Source organism: Rosa chinensis, chromosome 6, assembly GCF_002994745.2.
Source record: "Rosa chinensis cultivar Old Blush chromosome 6, RchiOBHm-V2, whole genome shotgun sequence".
Taxonomy (NCBI): Eukaryota; Viridiplantae; Streptophyta; class Magnoliopsida; order Rosales; family Rosaceae; genus Rosa; species Rosa chinensis.
Genome location: NC_037093.1, coordinates 33,734,370 through 33,750,192, shown reverse-complemented (window position 1 = coordinate 33,750,192; position 15,823 = coordinate 33,734,370). Strand labels below are relative to the sequence as shown.

General features: G+C 36.7%; 1 protein-coding gene across 1 annotated transcript; it reads right to left on the bottom strand.

The window, feature by feature from the left end:
- Nucleotides 1-6,120: 6,120 nt before the first annotated feature.
- Nucleotides 6,121-9,139, bottom strand: LOC112170521 (putative laccase-9). The gene is made up of 7 exons (XM_024307848.2): nt 8,999-9,139; nt 8,744-8,895; nt 8,110-8,354; nt 7,880-8,005; nt 7,063-7,657; nt 6,605-6,957; nt 6,121-6,464 (listed from the first exon to the last, which is right to left on the bottom strand). Exons 1-7 carry the CDS (start codon nt 9,101-9,103, stop codon nt 6,328-6,330), a joined length of 1,713 nt encoding a protein of 570 aa, XP_024163616.1. The 5' UTR covers nt 9,104-9,139; the 3' UTR covers nt 6,121-6,327.
- Between the last annotated feature and the right edge of the window lie 6,684 nt (nt 9,140-15,823).

The window sequence follows — 15,823 nt, the reverse complement described above, 5'->3', positions numbered from 1 at the left end:
TTAGTGGTCCTCATTAGAAACTCTCCCTGAAAACCAGATGATCATCAAATTGATCGAACGATAATCAAGAGGATCTACAAGATAATCAAGTTATATAACTTGCATTCTTCTTTTATCTTATAATATAAGACATTTTCCTAGTTCAAGGCTAGGTGCTCAAAAGATGTAGTACATGTATAGTGTTTCGTACTACAGAGGTAGAAAGTGCATGTGTACTACAATAACATGGTAATGCATGCTCTATAAATTCAATAGGCAGTCTTCATTACTTCACCACAAGTTCTCAAGCTTCTCCTACTCAATCGGATTAGATAAGCTTTGATCCATTCCGAATAGGTTCTATTTATGTGCTCTGAAATTGGCCGAAAGTAAAGGTATTGTCAAAGTTTATTCATTTTTGCTCTTTCAGAATAAAATCTTGTACCAAATTTATTCTAAATAATGTTTTTATCTCTTGATCTAATAGCATAAGTAAATTATTTTTTTTTGGTTGCAATTAGAGGTACTAACGCATGACTCTAGGGGTCATCTACCTATTACTATATAACTAAAATAAAAATATTACAACAACCACGCGTAGTTAATTTTAATTTTAATTGTTTCCAGTGCCATGTGCATATCCTCAATTCCTGGATTGTACTTTTGAATATGTTCCTAAACTACAATGTGCGTGGCTGTAATATTGTGAATTGGTAGCTTTCTCCCTTCAAAACCTATATTTTTTATGATAAACGTGATCGATCATGTAGTTCAAATTCTCTTTCCCACTTCATGAAGAACCCAATGTTAGCTTCTGCCGACAAATGTTCATCGAGTGTCATTCAAATCAGCTAAGCACTCAATTTGATTACAGCTGGATAGTACTAAATATAGACCGCTACTATCAAATTTGATGGATCTTCTAACTACTAGTCAATCTGTGATCTAATTAAGTTTTCAGCTACATATCATTTTTGGATATAATTAAAACCGAACCGTTGAAACCAATTCACCCATTAATATGGTTTTTGATCTGAAGATTGAAAGTCATTCAAAAATATCAATTTGTAATTGTTCTTGAGAGAATGTTTCTTCCGTGACTGGTTCGTCTTATATGCTTGGTAAGAACCTAAAAGACATGCATTATGATTAAAGTGCCACTAACAGCTCTCTCTCTCTCTCTTTCTCATTACATGATTGATGTGATGTATTGTCGATTGTCATGGACTTAGGGCTGCCACTTGGTTTAGTAACTACCAAACCAACTGAATACCAACTAATATTTTAGGTTTAATAAACCGATTTTTTTGTAACCGAGACATATAAAATTAAAATCGAAAATCACCAAAAAGTTGGTTTGGTTTTGATAAATACTGAATCTACAAATTATGTAAATATAAAGCTAATATGCTATAGTTTTCAATTCTCATACATGTATATTAAGAAATAAACATGAAAAATTTCATAATAGTATGAACATTATTTCATATACTATATTAATAGTACATGTATTATATGTAACATGTGGTCAAAGTCTCAAAGATGGTTAAATAACCTAATTTTATTAAAAATGGCTAAAACTTGATGTCAAATATACAAAAGAAAACTATAATAAGTAGATGAATGCAAAACTTTTTTTTTTTTTAGGGAAAGATAGAAATACATTCAATCAATCGAAAGCAAACATTGGGGGGGACATAGACCGAAACCCCAAGAAACCACGGTTACAGATACCATCAGGCCAATGGGCCCAACTCTAACCACAATACACCTCCTACCAAGGCTACTTTGAACCAATGATCCTGAATGTCCCAATAGTACCTCGTAGTCCACAGCCAAATGACTGCGTCCTCTTCAACACCGTGTCTAAAAAGTACCAGACCACGTGTAAAGGATCGCTTGTCAGCAGATCGACCACCACAGTAAACCAAATTTGAACCAAATCGTCCTCGAGAATGACACCATTGACATGGCATAGCACCTAGACCTAATCCTAGCTCAAAAGAGTAGGAACACAACCCTAACTCAAAGGAGTAGGGACTTATTAACCCTAACCAAAACCCTAAGTAAAACCAACAGGAAAACATTGCAACCCACAATTCGCTACCAAGCTACAGTCACCGGACTATACATAACGGCCGCCGTCGTTGGATTGATGTTAGCTTTGTCGCTCCACCCCGCTGCAGATCTGATCTGTGGTGAGCCCCAAAAGTCAAAACCCAACCATCGCAACCATCCTCCCCACCAATAGAACAAAGCGGTCTGAAAAAACCTCCTCCGAGAACCGACCTGCTCCTCCGCCTCCTATCGACCCCTACCACCGCAGACCATACCCAACAGCGCCGCAAAACAACACCGCCTTCCCACCCAGCGCCAGACGCTCCTGTTCCGGACAAAGATCTGCACCACTCGACCTAGTCGCAACTGCATCTCACCTTTGACTAGACGAACCACCATTAGCTAAGTCGCCGACCTCAATCAAGGCAGAGGAAAGTCGCCTGCAATGCTTCAGCCGCCACCACCTCGAAGAAACCAAATACCCATCCGGCAACAGCCACCATGCACCGGCTAGACCAGAGGCCCACACTAGAGCCCGGCACCGCCGGACGAGATGACGCAGCCAACACTGAGAAAACCTAAAGTTTCAGAGGAAAACCTAAGACCTCTGATATCCCCGGTTTTTATGTATTGATTGGAATTTTTAGATGAATACAAAGTTATGACTATAAAATTGAAAAACTTAATATTATTAATTCTAATTTATATTACAAAGAATTAGTTGTTCTAAAGTTAGTAATACCGAAAACCGAAATAATGAATTTGGTAGATTTGATTAAAAACTGAAAATTTTGGTTGATAATTGGTAGCTCAATTTTGAAACCGAAAGTTTTAGTTTTGAAGTTGACAATACTTATAACCGATTTGAATAGATTGAGTGACAGCCCTAGTCATTGTATATCTATGGAGAATGCTAATTTTTCATCACACAATGAGAGCATATCCCCATCGTTCTGCTGACAAAATAAATTATTGCGAGCAGTAGTGTATGCCACGTCTATTCATGTAGTATAGTGGTACATCCATGGAGAATGCTAATTTTTCATCACACAATGAGAGCATATCCCCATCGTTCTGCTGACAAAATAAATTATTGCGAGCAGTAGTGTATGCCACGTCTATTCATGTAGCATAGTGGGATTTGTATTGGAGTGGAAAAAAAAAAACAGTTAATTTAATTAAGCACTAAGTAATTACATTTGAAAGCTTTGGATTGTTGCACAACACGATCGGCTATCTCATCCATTCGAGAAGTTTTCAAAAAGAGTATGTGAAGGTGTAATTACACTATCTTTTTCATTTTCACACATGAAAAACTCTATTCGCGGAAGAAATGAAAATATTAGATATAACTTAATTTATTGCCGACCACAATTGGTTCACTGATATATAAAATGAAATAATAAAGAAAGAGAAACTGGCTTTTCAGCCTAAAATAGGTAAACCATAAATTTAGGAGTAGCAACACCACCTCATGAAGAAACAGTGATATTGATACAGAAAACCACATTAATTGATGACATTAAAATCATTGATTCGTTTAGGGTTTTAGTGTTAGTGTCGTGACTCCAAGAATGTGCTGCACAGTGTGGATCAACGCCAATAAGTACTCAGGCAAATGTGAAACGACAAACCACTTAATTAGTTTGGGTGTATGGATCCATTGACACATGCGGTTAAGAAAAGAGCACATGCCCAAATTCGAAACAATATTTAAGGTCTAGAGATAACTCATAGAAGAGATACGTACACATAAGTTGTATATAGTGAGCCTAATCCTTATATATATATATATATATATATATATATATATATATATATATATATATATATATATACAGATCCGATCCAAAGCGGAGCTCCGCTTTGAAATTAACGTGTGAAGTTTGAGTTTTGGGTCACTTTTCGGTCGCACATCTACATCTCGACCGTTCAGTTTTTAGGTACTAGTGTATAGATCATCTCTGCAAATTTTCAACCAAATTGATGATCGTTAAGGTATCTAACTCGCTTAAACCAATGGATAGACTGAATCTGTCAATCTGAACCGTACTAGCTTTAAGGCAGTTATCAATGCCTTAACGATCATCATTTTGGCTGAAAATTTGCAGAGACGATCTATACACTAGTACCTAAAAACTGAATGGTCGAGATGTAGATGTGCGACCGAAAAGTGACCCAAAACTCGAACTTCACACATTAATTTTCAAAGCGGAGCTTCGCTCTGGATAGGATCTGTATATATATATTATATATATATATATATATGAATTTTCTCAGGTGCGGACGTCCGTACCGAAATTCGGTACGGATTTCCTGTTTTCGACCACTTTCCGGCCACATTTTTACATCTTAACCATTCAGTTTTTAGGTCCTAGTGTATAGATCATCTCTACAAAATTTCAGCCAATTTGGTGATCGTTAAGGCATCCAAAACTACATTTTACACGAACGGACCGAATCTGTCAAACCCGAACCGTTCGTATTTATAATGGTAAATTGCAGTTTTGGATACCTTAATGATCACCAAATTGGTTGAAATTTTGCAGAGGTGATCTGTATACTAGGACCTAAAAACTGAACGGTTAAGATGTAAAAATGTGGCCGGAAAGTGGTCGAAAACAGGAAATCCGTACCGTCCGCACCTGAGACAGACTATGTGTGTGTGTGTGTGTGTGTGTATATATATACAGACTGTGTGTGTGTGTGTGTGTGTGTGTGTGTGTGTATATATATATGATTAAGCTCACTATTTACAACTTATGGCTGGTTTTGAAGCGGACGTCTACAACCCAGAAAAAGTGCGGACATTGCTCTTCCTGCCTCGATCAGGTAGCGACAGCGTCGTTTCTGTTGCAGGACGGAACCAAGCCACGACGTGGACCAGTTCAGAAGCGGCTGGACTCGTCGGCGAAGGGTTTGAAGTCGAGCTCGATGGGCTTCCATGGTTTCCGGTGAGCTCGCTGCACACCGCTGAGTTTCCGATCACCTTCACCTTCGCCGTTTGATCGAGGCGGTCATGAATGTTCAGAGGGTGCATCCGGCACCCGCAGCGCAGCGATCTCCGCCTTCCCGACGTTGGAGGAGGGACGTCCGCACTTTTTTTGAGTTGGGGACGTCTGCTCTAAAACGGTTGGGTGCGCGCGCGGGCAGGGCTGGTCCTGACATTTTGATGGCCTGAGGCAAATAATTTAAATGTGGCCTCACATAAGAAAATTCATATAATCGAACAAATTTATATATATATATATATATATATATATAAATTAAACCCCTACATTAATGATAATGCAAGGAAAAGAAAAAAAAGGTGTTCAATTCCAAAATAATTTTTCACTTAGAAGTTGAAAAAAATAAAAAAGAACAGAATATATTTAACTACAAAAGAAACCAATGAAAAACAAAGGGGCAAGTACATTAATATTCAATTTCAAAATATTCTTTCCATAAAAGCCAACACATCTATATTCTTTCCTTGATGTTGCAGACAACAACACATCTATATTACCACTGCGCTAGCGTGGCCACATTGTAGTAGATACGCGAAAAAAATTATATAATCATAAACTAATATATGTAAAATAAAAAATAATAATAATAAAAAAAACTTGGCAGAGGCCCGTCGGAGAGTGGTGGCCTGAGACGGCTGCCTCAGTCAGCAGCCCTCAGGGCCGGCTTTGCGCGCGGGTGTGTGTGTATATATATATATGATTCTACTAACGGTGCCGACATCCTAGGCTTATTTCACAAACTACACAATAGATGTCATTGTTTGGAACCATCTATCATTTCGATTTTTTACTAAAAATTAACTCTGCAAAAATTTCAGCCATGTGAAATCAACGGTCATCTAAATTGATGGTTTGGATGGGATATACTTGGCAAAACTTATAATTCCACTACTAAATAGTTTTCAGTTTGACCAAAAATTGATGGTTTGGATGGATGATCAAGCCTGATGGTATCCTCCGACTCCGACTTTATTAATAATAATAAAAAAATTGCTAAAGCTGCTGCGGTGTAACTCCATTATATGACTATATTAAATTATCAGGAAGAATCTTCAAGACTCAAAACGAAAGATGAAAAAAGACGAAATAGATATTATCTATTTCTTGTTGGCCATTAACTTACATTAACTTTCTTAAGTTCAAACTACTTTATGAATATTCCGACCATCATTGCCACGGATACAGAAGGCAATTATTAGTCCCACAAAGAGAGGGAAAGAAAACAAAAGGAAAGAACAAAGAACAAAGAACAAAAAAAAATTATTAGTCGAAAGATTAATTAACCACAAATTGGCAAGTTTCTAGGCGGTCGGCGAATACTGGTTCCTCTCTTGCTCGATCCATTCTTCACAATGAGTACTGTGTCCATTCCCCAACTGGCATGACGTTCCAAATGACAATGCATAAACCATACTCCTGAAATATGAAATTTTTTGTTATCCACAATTACATGTCCGATTCTTTTTGGAAATTAAAAATACTAATCATATGTATTTGCATTTCAGTTTGAAATGTATAATTCATAAGCAATGAAATAAGAGAAGGGGATTATGTACCAGGATTATCGGCAACAAAGCGAATGGCAGTCCATCCATTCTTAGGAACTCCGACAGTGTTGACCGCTGGTGGATCGATCAAGTTGTAAGTGGCCGGAGAAGTGGTCTCATTCCAGTTTCCATAAGCTGATCCAACAACATAGAAGCTGTAACCATGCAGATGCATTGGATGGTTTTCTGGATTTCCGACATTAGTCCCTTGGAACACAATTTCAACTGATGCCCCGTACTCGATCAATAACACCTTTGTCCCGACTTCTGGTAACAAATAAGTTGATGAATTAACCCCTGAGAAGTTAAAGAAAAGTGGCGGTTGATCCGGGAAATCACTGTCGAAGACATTAGGTAAACTCCTGCATAATTGTTCAAAGCCAATTAATCAATGTCTCAGTCGAATCGATCAGTTACAATTAACTATACACATGTTATATATGCATGAAACTCTGTTTATTAATTACCTGTAGTATGCTTGCAGTATATCAGTGGTTGGGGTATCAAAACTGATATTGTTCAAGCTGGCAGAAATCCTATTACCATTTGGACCACCACATAAGCCAGCACCAAGTTCACAAGGTAGCTGATTCACAGAAACTGTGATGAGGACTTGTTTGGTAACATTTTTCGGTACACTAATTGGATGGTCCCTGCTTGCCAAGGCCTTTATCTTGCTTGTGAAGTTATCTGCAGAGTCGTGGTCTGTTTGAATCGGAAGTGTTGGCATGGAAATATTAGTCGGGGCAGCAATTACGTTTGTGTATTGGAGAATGGCTGTAGTTGTGGTGTTGTCAAAGGGAGCTCCCGATTCGAAAAATGGCCTAGCAGCCATGTAGTAGTAGCTGGGTGGCTGGTTCGCTGTTAGTAAAATATCCATGGTTTGGCCGGGAGTTATCATTATGTAGCTGGTCGGTATGGGCTTGATGTATGCACCATCTTGAGCCACCACTGTGAAGTTGTGTCCGGCAATTGCGATAAACATTTCTTCGTTCATGACGGCACTGACTAGGCGAAGCAGGTAGGTCATTCCGAACACAACTGGCAGACGAGATATAGTTTCTGCAACATAATTGAACAAAGTAAATTTTAAATTTTGTCAATTTAACTATTGGTAATGCGTATTATACACTAGCTAATTAATTATCATGTACTAGTTTTGTGTCTATTTCAAATAACATATATATTGAATATTAAGTGCATAAAAAAATATAAAAACACCCGAAGATTTTGAAAAAGTGCTCGCTTCACAGACTAACTACTGTAACGTTTTTATATATGTACCATTGGAACAGTTATATAAAGCTCCTGGCCAGCCATTGATGGTGAAAGCATCGGACGGATCTGGGTCTCCTCCGATTGCCATGGCGTCATCGATTAGTTCCTTCACGTCAGTATTGAACCATGAAGCTGCAAATATAATACAAAACAGTCTCACATACTGAGAGATGACGAGAAAATAATGTGCAATAACAAAGTACGTATAGAGGATGACATAGGGGAAATATGTTTACCAAGCACAATGGTTTTCTCTGCATAAGGCTTAGGAAATGGATAAGATTTTCCTCTCTCGGGTAAAATAACAATAGGGCCATGAACGGTGGCACGTGACCAGTCACTATGTGCATGCCACCATAGAGTTCCTTCTTCATCTGAAAATATGACTTCATAGGTAAAGTTTTTTCCTGGCTGAATAGGACATTGCGTAATGTTTTCTGGACCATCTGACCATGGGTTTTGTGGCTGCTTTACTCCATGCCTACCGAGATTAAAAACCATTTCAGTTTGAGATGAAATTAGCATATTATTTCCATGATTACCGGCCATAAACTATCTACAACTTATAACAAATGGTGATTTTATTATAATTAAATTCATGCATGTTAAACATATTTGATTTCCTAGATGAATGTTTATGTATCTCTAGTCTCCAAGAGGGAATAATTGTCTGCGTTGCATACGCAATTTACTATAAATTTACAGTCCTCCCCATGCCCCAAAATTGTTCAAACTGGCCCTTTTCTTTTTTGCCATTATTTCTTCAATGTGATGCCATGGCCCAGGAGAGGGAGGGGGAGGGGGAGGGGGAGGGGGAGCGCGAGAGAGAGAGAGAGAGAGAGAGAGAGAGAGAGAGAGAGAGAGAGAGACCAGTGAATGGTGACACCATATTTGCCATTGTTGTGGACATTAACAAAAGCTCTATCTCCTTTGCGAACAGTGATGGTTGGACCTGGGAACTGCCCATTTACAGTCAGCATTGGCTTTGTGGTACATAGTCTCGTGAAATTGGTCTCCTTCAGCTGCAGTTAACCACAAGATGATTATGTTGCTTAACATAAAAAATAAAAAAAATTTGCCAAAAATAAAACCAGAAATTCGACTGCTCATTATCTGAGTACTTACAATAAAGCTATAGCGATGAACGTTATAAGCCATGGACAGGAGTAGCCCATCCAGGAGAAAGATCCCTAAGAGCCCTAGCATGGAACCCATTTTCCTCAAACCCATATTGATTGATTAGCCAAAGTAGCTGATATCTTCAGTTCATTGGGAACTTTAGCTTTGCGTGTAAGAGGTATTTATGGGCTAGGTTTCTGACACAAACCGTGTCTGGCAACACATAAACTATTCATAATTTCAAAAAAAAAAAAAGTATTCATTTGAAATACCTACGACGACTTTCCTTAGTAAATACCTTCTATTCTATATTGGAGCAGCCTTTCAAATCTCGATCATAGCCAGACTCATTCTCCATATATCATATCTGGCTTGGATATCCTACCCAACAGTCTACTTAATTACCCAAGTTTAAGAAATATGAATTAACTGGATTAACTATGTACCTCATATTCATGGACGTCCAGGTTGTTTTATATGTATCTCCTCTTTTTTTTTTTCTTTTTTTTTTTTTTCTGAATAAATTGGCTGGTGCGGCTGCTATCAAACCTTGATTAATGACACTATCGAATATAGGGGGGACATTAAGCCTAAACCCCTTATTACAATAAGCATCTAGAGAACGTCTTGAAATATTGTCATGAGTTTCTACTAAATAGTTGTATTCAACTAGGCACCAACTAGCAAAGAGCACTCTACTAGCGACTCTATTTGCTTTGATATAGCGGTGACAAAACGGAAAGATAACTCGATATTTAACTTGATTATAACGTAGCATAATTACCATACGCATAACTTTCCTCCTTTAATTACTATCAAGTTTTTGAATCGGGCAAAATTTACAAATGTGAAGCCAACAAACAAGGTTCCACATCCATGTGGAAGAACCCATCTAGCATCGTAAATTCGTGTATAGCGGTTAGAAACAGATCGATGTTATTTATGTAGGTGTAGCATGACCAGTACAATTTTAATATTGTTTCTACTTTGTATTATATTTAATTTAGGGTGAGTGAGCTGTTTATTATTGTAACTTGATTAATGTTTATTACTTATTTACAGTCAAGGCTAAGACTAAGATTAAGGGTTTAAAACTTATTAATCTTCTCACCACCCAGAACCAAAGAACTGAGAAGTCTAAACTGTTCGTCCGGGGAGTGAATATAGTGGCATATTGGTGATAAAGTAATTAGATTCCAACGTGCTTAGTTTCCCATAATTGCGTTTTTTGTGATTAGAAATAAAAATAAAAATTATAGTGTTTTAAAAGACAATTTTCTGTTGAAGTCTAAGATACGATTCTGCTAATTGTCAAATACGTGTTGAAAATTGTGAACATACATCGCGTCGTCCAAAAAGAAAAAATATATGAGTGGACCGATTTTTACAGACAATCTGTATATGTCTAAGCACTCGATGATCAATATCCTAAACTAAAATGTCGATCAGTATCCAATTTGTTTGTTATGCTAGCTTATGTTTACTTCACTTGCCGGCTAACCCTGTGCGCTATCTCGTTGGAAGCTTCTGTATTGAAGAGAAATATAATTCATGCCGTGTGCCGTGTGCCGTGTGCCGAGTGCCGACTCCAGATTCTTTTTTCTTTTCTATTTTCCTAGCAACTAGTTTTTAGTTCTGCAAAAGATGTTAGGAAATTTCTGATGCTTTATTCTTTTCATCCTGATAGTATATTGTATAACATTGTATAAAATATATGGAGGAGCCTCAAAGTCTACACGTTATCCCCTCAACTCTCTCAGCTAGGGTTAGGTTTTGCAAGCACCTTGTCGAGTGTGCTTTTAGAATTCTCACGAGTAAATCTGGTTCTTTCCTTGACTCCTTGGAGGTTCTTGGCTGGAGTTAGCTAGCATGGAGGAATTATTGATGCATTTTTTTATTTATTTTTTATGTTGGTCATTGTGTTTCTAGACTGTTAGGGTCTGTTTTCATAGTCCCACTTAAAATCTAAACTCTCTATGGAGTTTAGAAGAAAGATTCAACAATACTTTCAAACTAACAGTTAAATGTATATATGTTTTAATTTCTATATAAAAATTAGACGAACAATAATTTAAGAGTTGCAATAATTGCGTTAGGGGTTGGCACGGTGCCATTTCTGAAAGCAATTAAGACGTTAATTTATAAGAAGCTTTTGACAGATCTTCCACCTGGTGATTTTGCCATTTTCTTTCGCTTTGATGGAGACCTTGAGCAAAAGGCCGGAGTCAATCAATCAAATGTGCCGTGTGGATAATGAACTAGCTAGCTAGAAGGTGTGTGTGTGTAAAATACACAATCAATAGTAAGGGAGGTTCTATTCATACCTCTAAAATTAATATTTAGATCTCCCTACTTAATAGACCTCCAACTTACTTTTACAAATAATCAATATGCTATCTACACCTCCCTAATTTTCCCATAATACTCATCATCCAATAATATCAATAGAAACTTTTTTTTAGAGTGTTCTATTCATATACCTCCAAAATCGGTAGTTAGACCTCCATCAATTTTTGAACATTTCACAATATTATTTTACTCTTGATACAACTAAGCCAAAAAAAAAAAGAACAAGCTTTCAGTTGATAGCTCTCTCTCTTCCTCCCCCATCCCTTTTCTTATTGTTGTATTTTGTAGGCATATGCATCTTTAGAGGCCAAGAGCAGTTCATTTTTTCAACTTCCTAAGATTCCATCGTTTCATATATTTGCTCGATGGAAACAGTACACTCCAATGGATGAGTATGATTTTAAGAGAAAGTGGTATGTTGGTGTTTTGGTTAGAGAATATTGCATATCCGAAATTGACTTGAGGAACTACAAAGTAAGGAACTGGTCTGTTGATTTCTCCGCTGCTTGGTAAGGATGAAGACCATAACAAAAACAAAAGGGGAAAAATGGCATGAGGATGACCATTTGTTGATTTCATACCTCTAAAAGGGAAAAGACTTTTTTTAAAAAACAATTCTTTCTTTTTTGTGTCTTTATTGGTTATTTGACATGAGTTGACAAAGTCAACTATCTCTTGAAAAAAATAAAGAGGTCTAAATATCAATTTTGGAGGTATGAATAGAATCTCTCTTTAAAGAATCAAAAGGAATCAAAGTAAGTGGTTGCCGACAACATAATATTAATCTTAAAACTTACTTGCGTACGTATGTATCCCTCGACCATGGCCTGCTCGACATGTTTAACTAAAAAATTTCACATCATGGAACAATATCTTGTTAAGCAATAGACGTGACATAGTAATCTTCATATGTAGTCTTTTTGCTTCATTACCAAGAAAATAACATTTATTCAAATTTGTTATATTCTCATGCTGAAATGTGCTTGGAATACGCAAAGTTTAAGTGCTGCTGCTTCTTCTTCTTCTTTTTTCCCTTAGATTATCTGATAACTATTAACGCCCAAAGTCATAACCCTACACATATGATTAGCATATGTTTAACCCTACATCATCATGCCAAAATATAATATATTTTGAGGAGTGAAATCCACATTCTCTATTTTATAATTCACACTCCTTTCTATTTTTGATTGTAATTCCTAAACAAAACAAAAAAAAATAAACAAACAAGCACTCCTAATCAAGAACCTGACTATTTCACATGTGATGTAATAAGTTACGTCATATATTCTCCCATAAACTATTACACCTTGATTAGTTTTGAAGGCGCACGCTAGGATTTTAATGAGTCGATGACCATATAATTTACATGCATATTATACCCAAAAAAAAAAGAAGTATTTTTAGACGACTCAATAAAGAAAGGCCACCATTGTTATAAGTTGTCATTAAATTCTAATTTGAATGCAGGTTAGGTACCATTATTACTAAAAGTGTGGTACTTATGGTCGATCATAAGGTTAGACTAGGTTGGAGAAATGGCCCTTTATTTGAATAATGGCATCACTTTACAATGAGGCTCTCTTGGTAGGTAAAAAGTGTCCTTTTCTACAAAAACAGGAATGGATATAATGGTATGTGCCCATCGACAGTATATATTGTCTATTAGAATAAGAGTGTATCATATGCAGCGAATCTTTTTCGTTTGTTTAATTTCCACTTGATAATAAATCAATAGCTCCAACATGGGATGGGGGATTGTTAATGTTATTAGGGTTTCCCACGTTTCTGTAATTTTGTCTTTACTCTAATGTGAGGTGCGCATATCCAAAAGGGACAATTGCAGGAACCATATACTCATTATTCAAATGGATCAAGTCCAAGATCAAATAAGGGTGATTATGGTTATAATCAAGTTTCTTATTTTGGTTATAATCAAGTTTCTTATTTTATCGGAAAATATAACGGTAACTTGTGGAACAGAAGCCACTAGGGTTAAATCTGAATCGCGTCTATTTTTAATATCATGAAATAATATTGACGCTGTTAATCCGTATTATTAGTGGAATAATTCTTTTGTTTTTTTTTTCCCTTTTGATGTGCTCTTTGGGATGTATATACACTTTAGCTGAAATGCATAACAATTTATGCATTTTTATTTTTCATAGTTGGTTGATTGAAATATTTTGCCACCGTGAAAAAAAAAAAACAGTAATTGATAATTTTGCCACATGATATATGTGCACGTATGTGCAATTATTGTACCAGCACTATAAGAACTTAATTACTCAAAAGCAAACCTTGTTTTGCTTTAGTGAAAAATTTTTTTTAATGCTATATTTTGTTTTAATTAGCACATGAGTACATTGTCAAGGTGATCGATAATATAAAATTTTAGATTTTAACTAACAAAACATCTTCTCTTAATAATAATATAGATATATACATGTACAAAAAGTCTACATGTACCATAATCTGACCTTAACTCAATTGGTGGAGCGAAGAACAATAGTGAAGTCTTTGGGATTAACCCAAATGGTGCAGAAGGGTTGAGGATTGGGTTATGATTAGGATTAAGTTAGAACATGATTAAAGTACGTGTATTTGGTGGGATGGTAAGACATTTATTTTCAATTTAGGAGTTCATGTGTTCGAGCCTCATGAAAGGACGAAAATGGGTGGGGTTAAAAAATAAATAAATTAGAACACGAATCGATTCTAGTTGGACCTCCAAATTTGATATTTGGATCTCTCTTACTTATTAAACCTCCAATTCACTTTTTTGAATACTTAAATAGCTAAGTTCACCTCCATAATTTTACCAAAACACCCTTGAACAATTAAATTGGTATTTTCAACAACTTTTTATTTTTTTTATCTCTATGAAATCAACCAAGAAGACTTTTGTGAGCTAACTGCCTACATTTTTGGCGTACTTTTAGTGGCAGAACCATAAAGTGATTCTTGGAGGGCCGAACAAGTAGACAATTACAAAGATTTTTTGTTAATCCAGATCATAGTGTTTTTTATTTATTTATTTATTTTTTTGCTATATGTATGGTTCTAGAAAAGACTTTTGTTCTCAAATAATAAAGATATATCGATTAAATTTAATTAAAATGAGTCAATATCGGATCCTAATTAGTAACAAACTGCACCAAAATATTCAATGAATTATAAAAAAAATTTCAAATTGTTTTAGGGAATCAGAAATTGAGAGATAATTGCTGTGTATTCTCATTGATAATAGGGGCCTCTTTATATAGAGGATTACAATGCATAGAATCTCAATCATACGAGGAAAGTAATTCTACATTGATTAGGATTCTAGATCTTTCTAATTAAATCCTATTACCACTAGATCAAGTAACCTAGAGTTTGGGCTAAACACAAATTAGGTTTTCCTTGAACACTCCCCCTTGTGTTGCCCAAATGCGGTGCTTCTCTCGTTGCCTCGTTAAAAACCTTGCCGAGTAACAAAAACCCAGTGGGAAAAAAATAACCTCGGTCGAAGGGGAAAAAGAGCACAACACACCCTTCACGATTCGAGACGAACATGTAGACATCTCCCCCTGATGTCTGCGCCTCCCCCTGATGACTACGATCATGGGAGTTCAGATAATTTCCGCAAGTCAATTCTTGCCACATGTTTCTCAAACATGGATTTGAGCAATGACTTAGTAAACAAGTCTGCCGCATTGTCCTCAGATCGAACCTGGTTCACTTTGATCTTGAGGAACTTCTGTTGTTGCTGATTAAGCTTGGTTTTGTCGCTTTTGATGTAGCCTTGCCTCATTTGTTCAAAACAAGCAACATTATCTTAAATGCTCGTAGGCTCATCTGTGGTAGACTTCAAACCACAATTGCTTCGAACATGCGTAATGATGGATCCAATCCATATACATTCACGAACCACTTCGTGAAGAGCAATGATCTCTGCATTGTTCGAAGATATAGCGACTAGGGTCTATTCTGTAGACTTCCAAGATGTCACGATCTTTTCCCATGGTGAACACTTGACCGGATTGGGAATGACCTTTGTGTGGGTCAGAGAGATACCCAACATCAGCAAAACCTTCCAAAACACATGTCGTTTTGGGATGGGGATAGTGGACGCAGGCCAGTGTTACCAGCGTACCTGGTGTGTGATGGGTCTGAATCTATCATCTCTTTGTAGGGATAGAACAAGCCCATATCACTCATACATCTCAAGTATCGAAAGACATCTTTTACACCAATCCAATGGCGTCGCGTTGGCGCAGAGCTATATCTAGCTAACAAGTTCACAACATATGAGATGTCCGGTCTTGTGCATTGGGATAAGTACAATAATGCGCCTATTGTACTAAGTAAGGCACTTCTGCCTCTAGCACATCTTCGTCATCATCCTTTCGACGAAGAGAATTCTTTTCAGGATCAAGACTATGGACGATCATGGGGGTGCTTGAAGGCTTGACCTTGTCAAAATGCCTAAGCATCTAT

Bases quoted from the DNA above. Each gene is read 5' to 3' on its own strand.
- LOC112170521 (XM_024307848.2), bottom strand. From the start codon at position 9,103: ATGGGTTTGAGGAAAATGGGTTCCATGCTAGGGCTCTTAGGGATCTTT. The intron at 8,006-8,109 runs GTAAACATATTT...TTATATTTGCAG, and splicing joins AGAGAAAACCATTGTGCTTG to CTTCATGGTTCAATACTGAC. The intron at 6,465-6,604 runs GTACATAATCCC...TTCATATTTCAG, and splicing joins CTTTGTTGCCGATAATCCTG to GAGTATGGTTTATGCATTGT.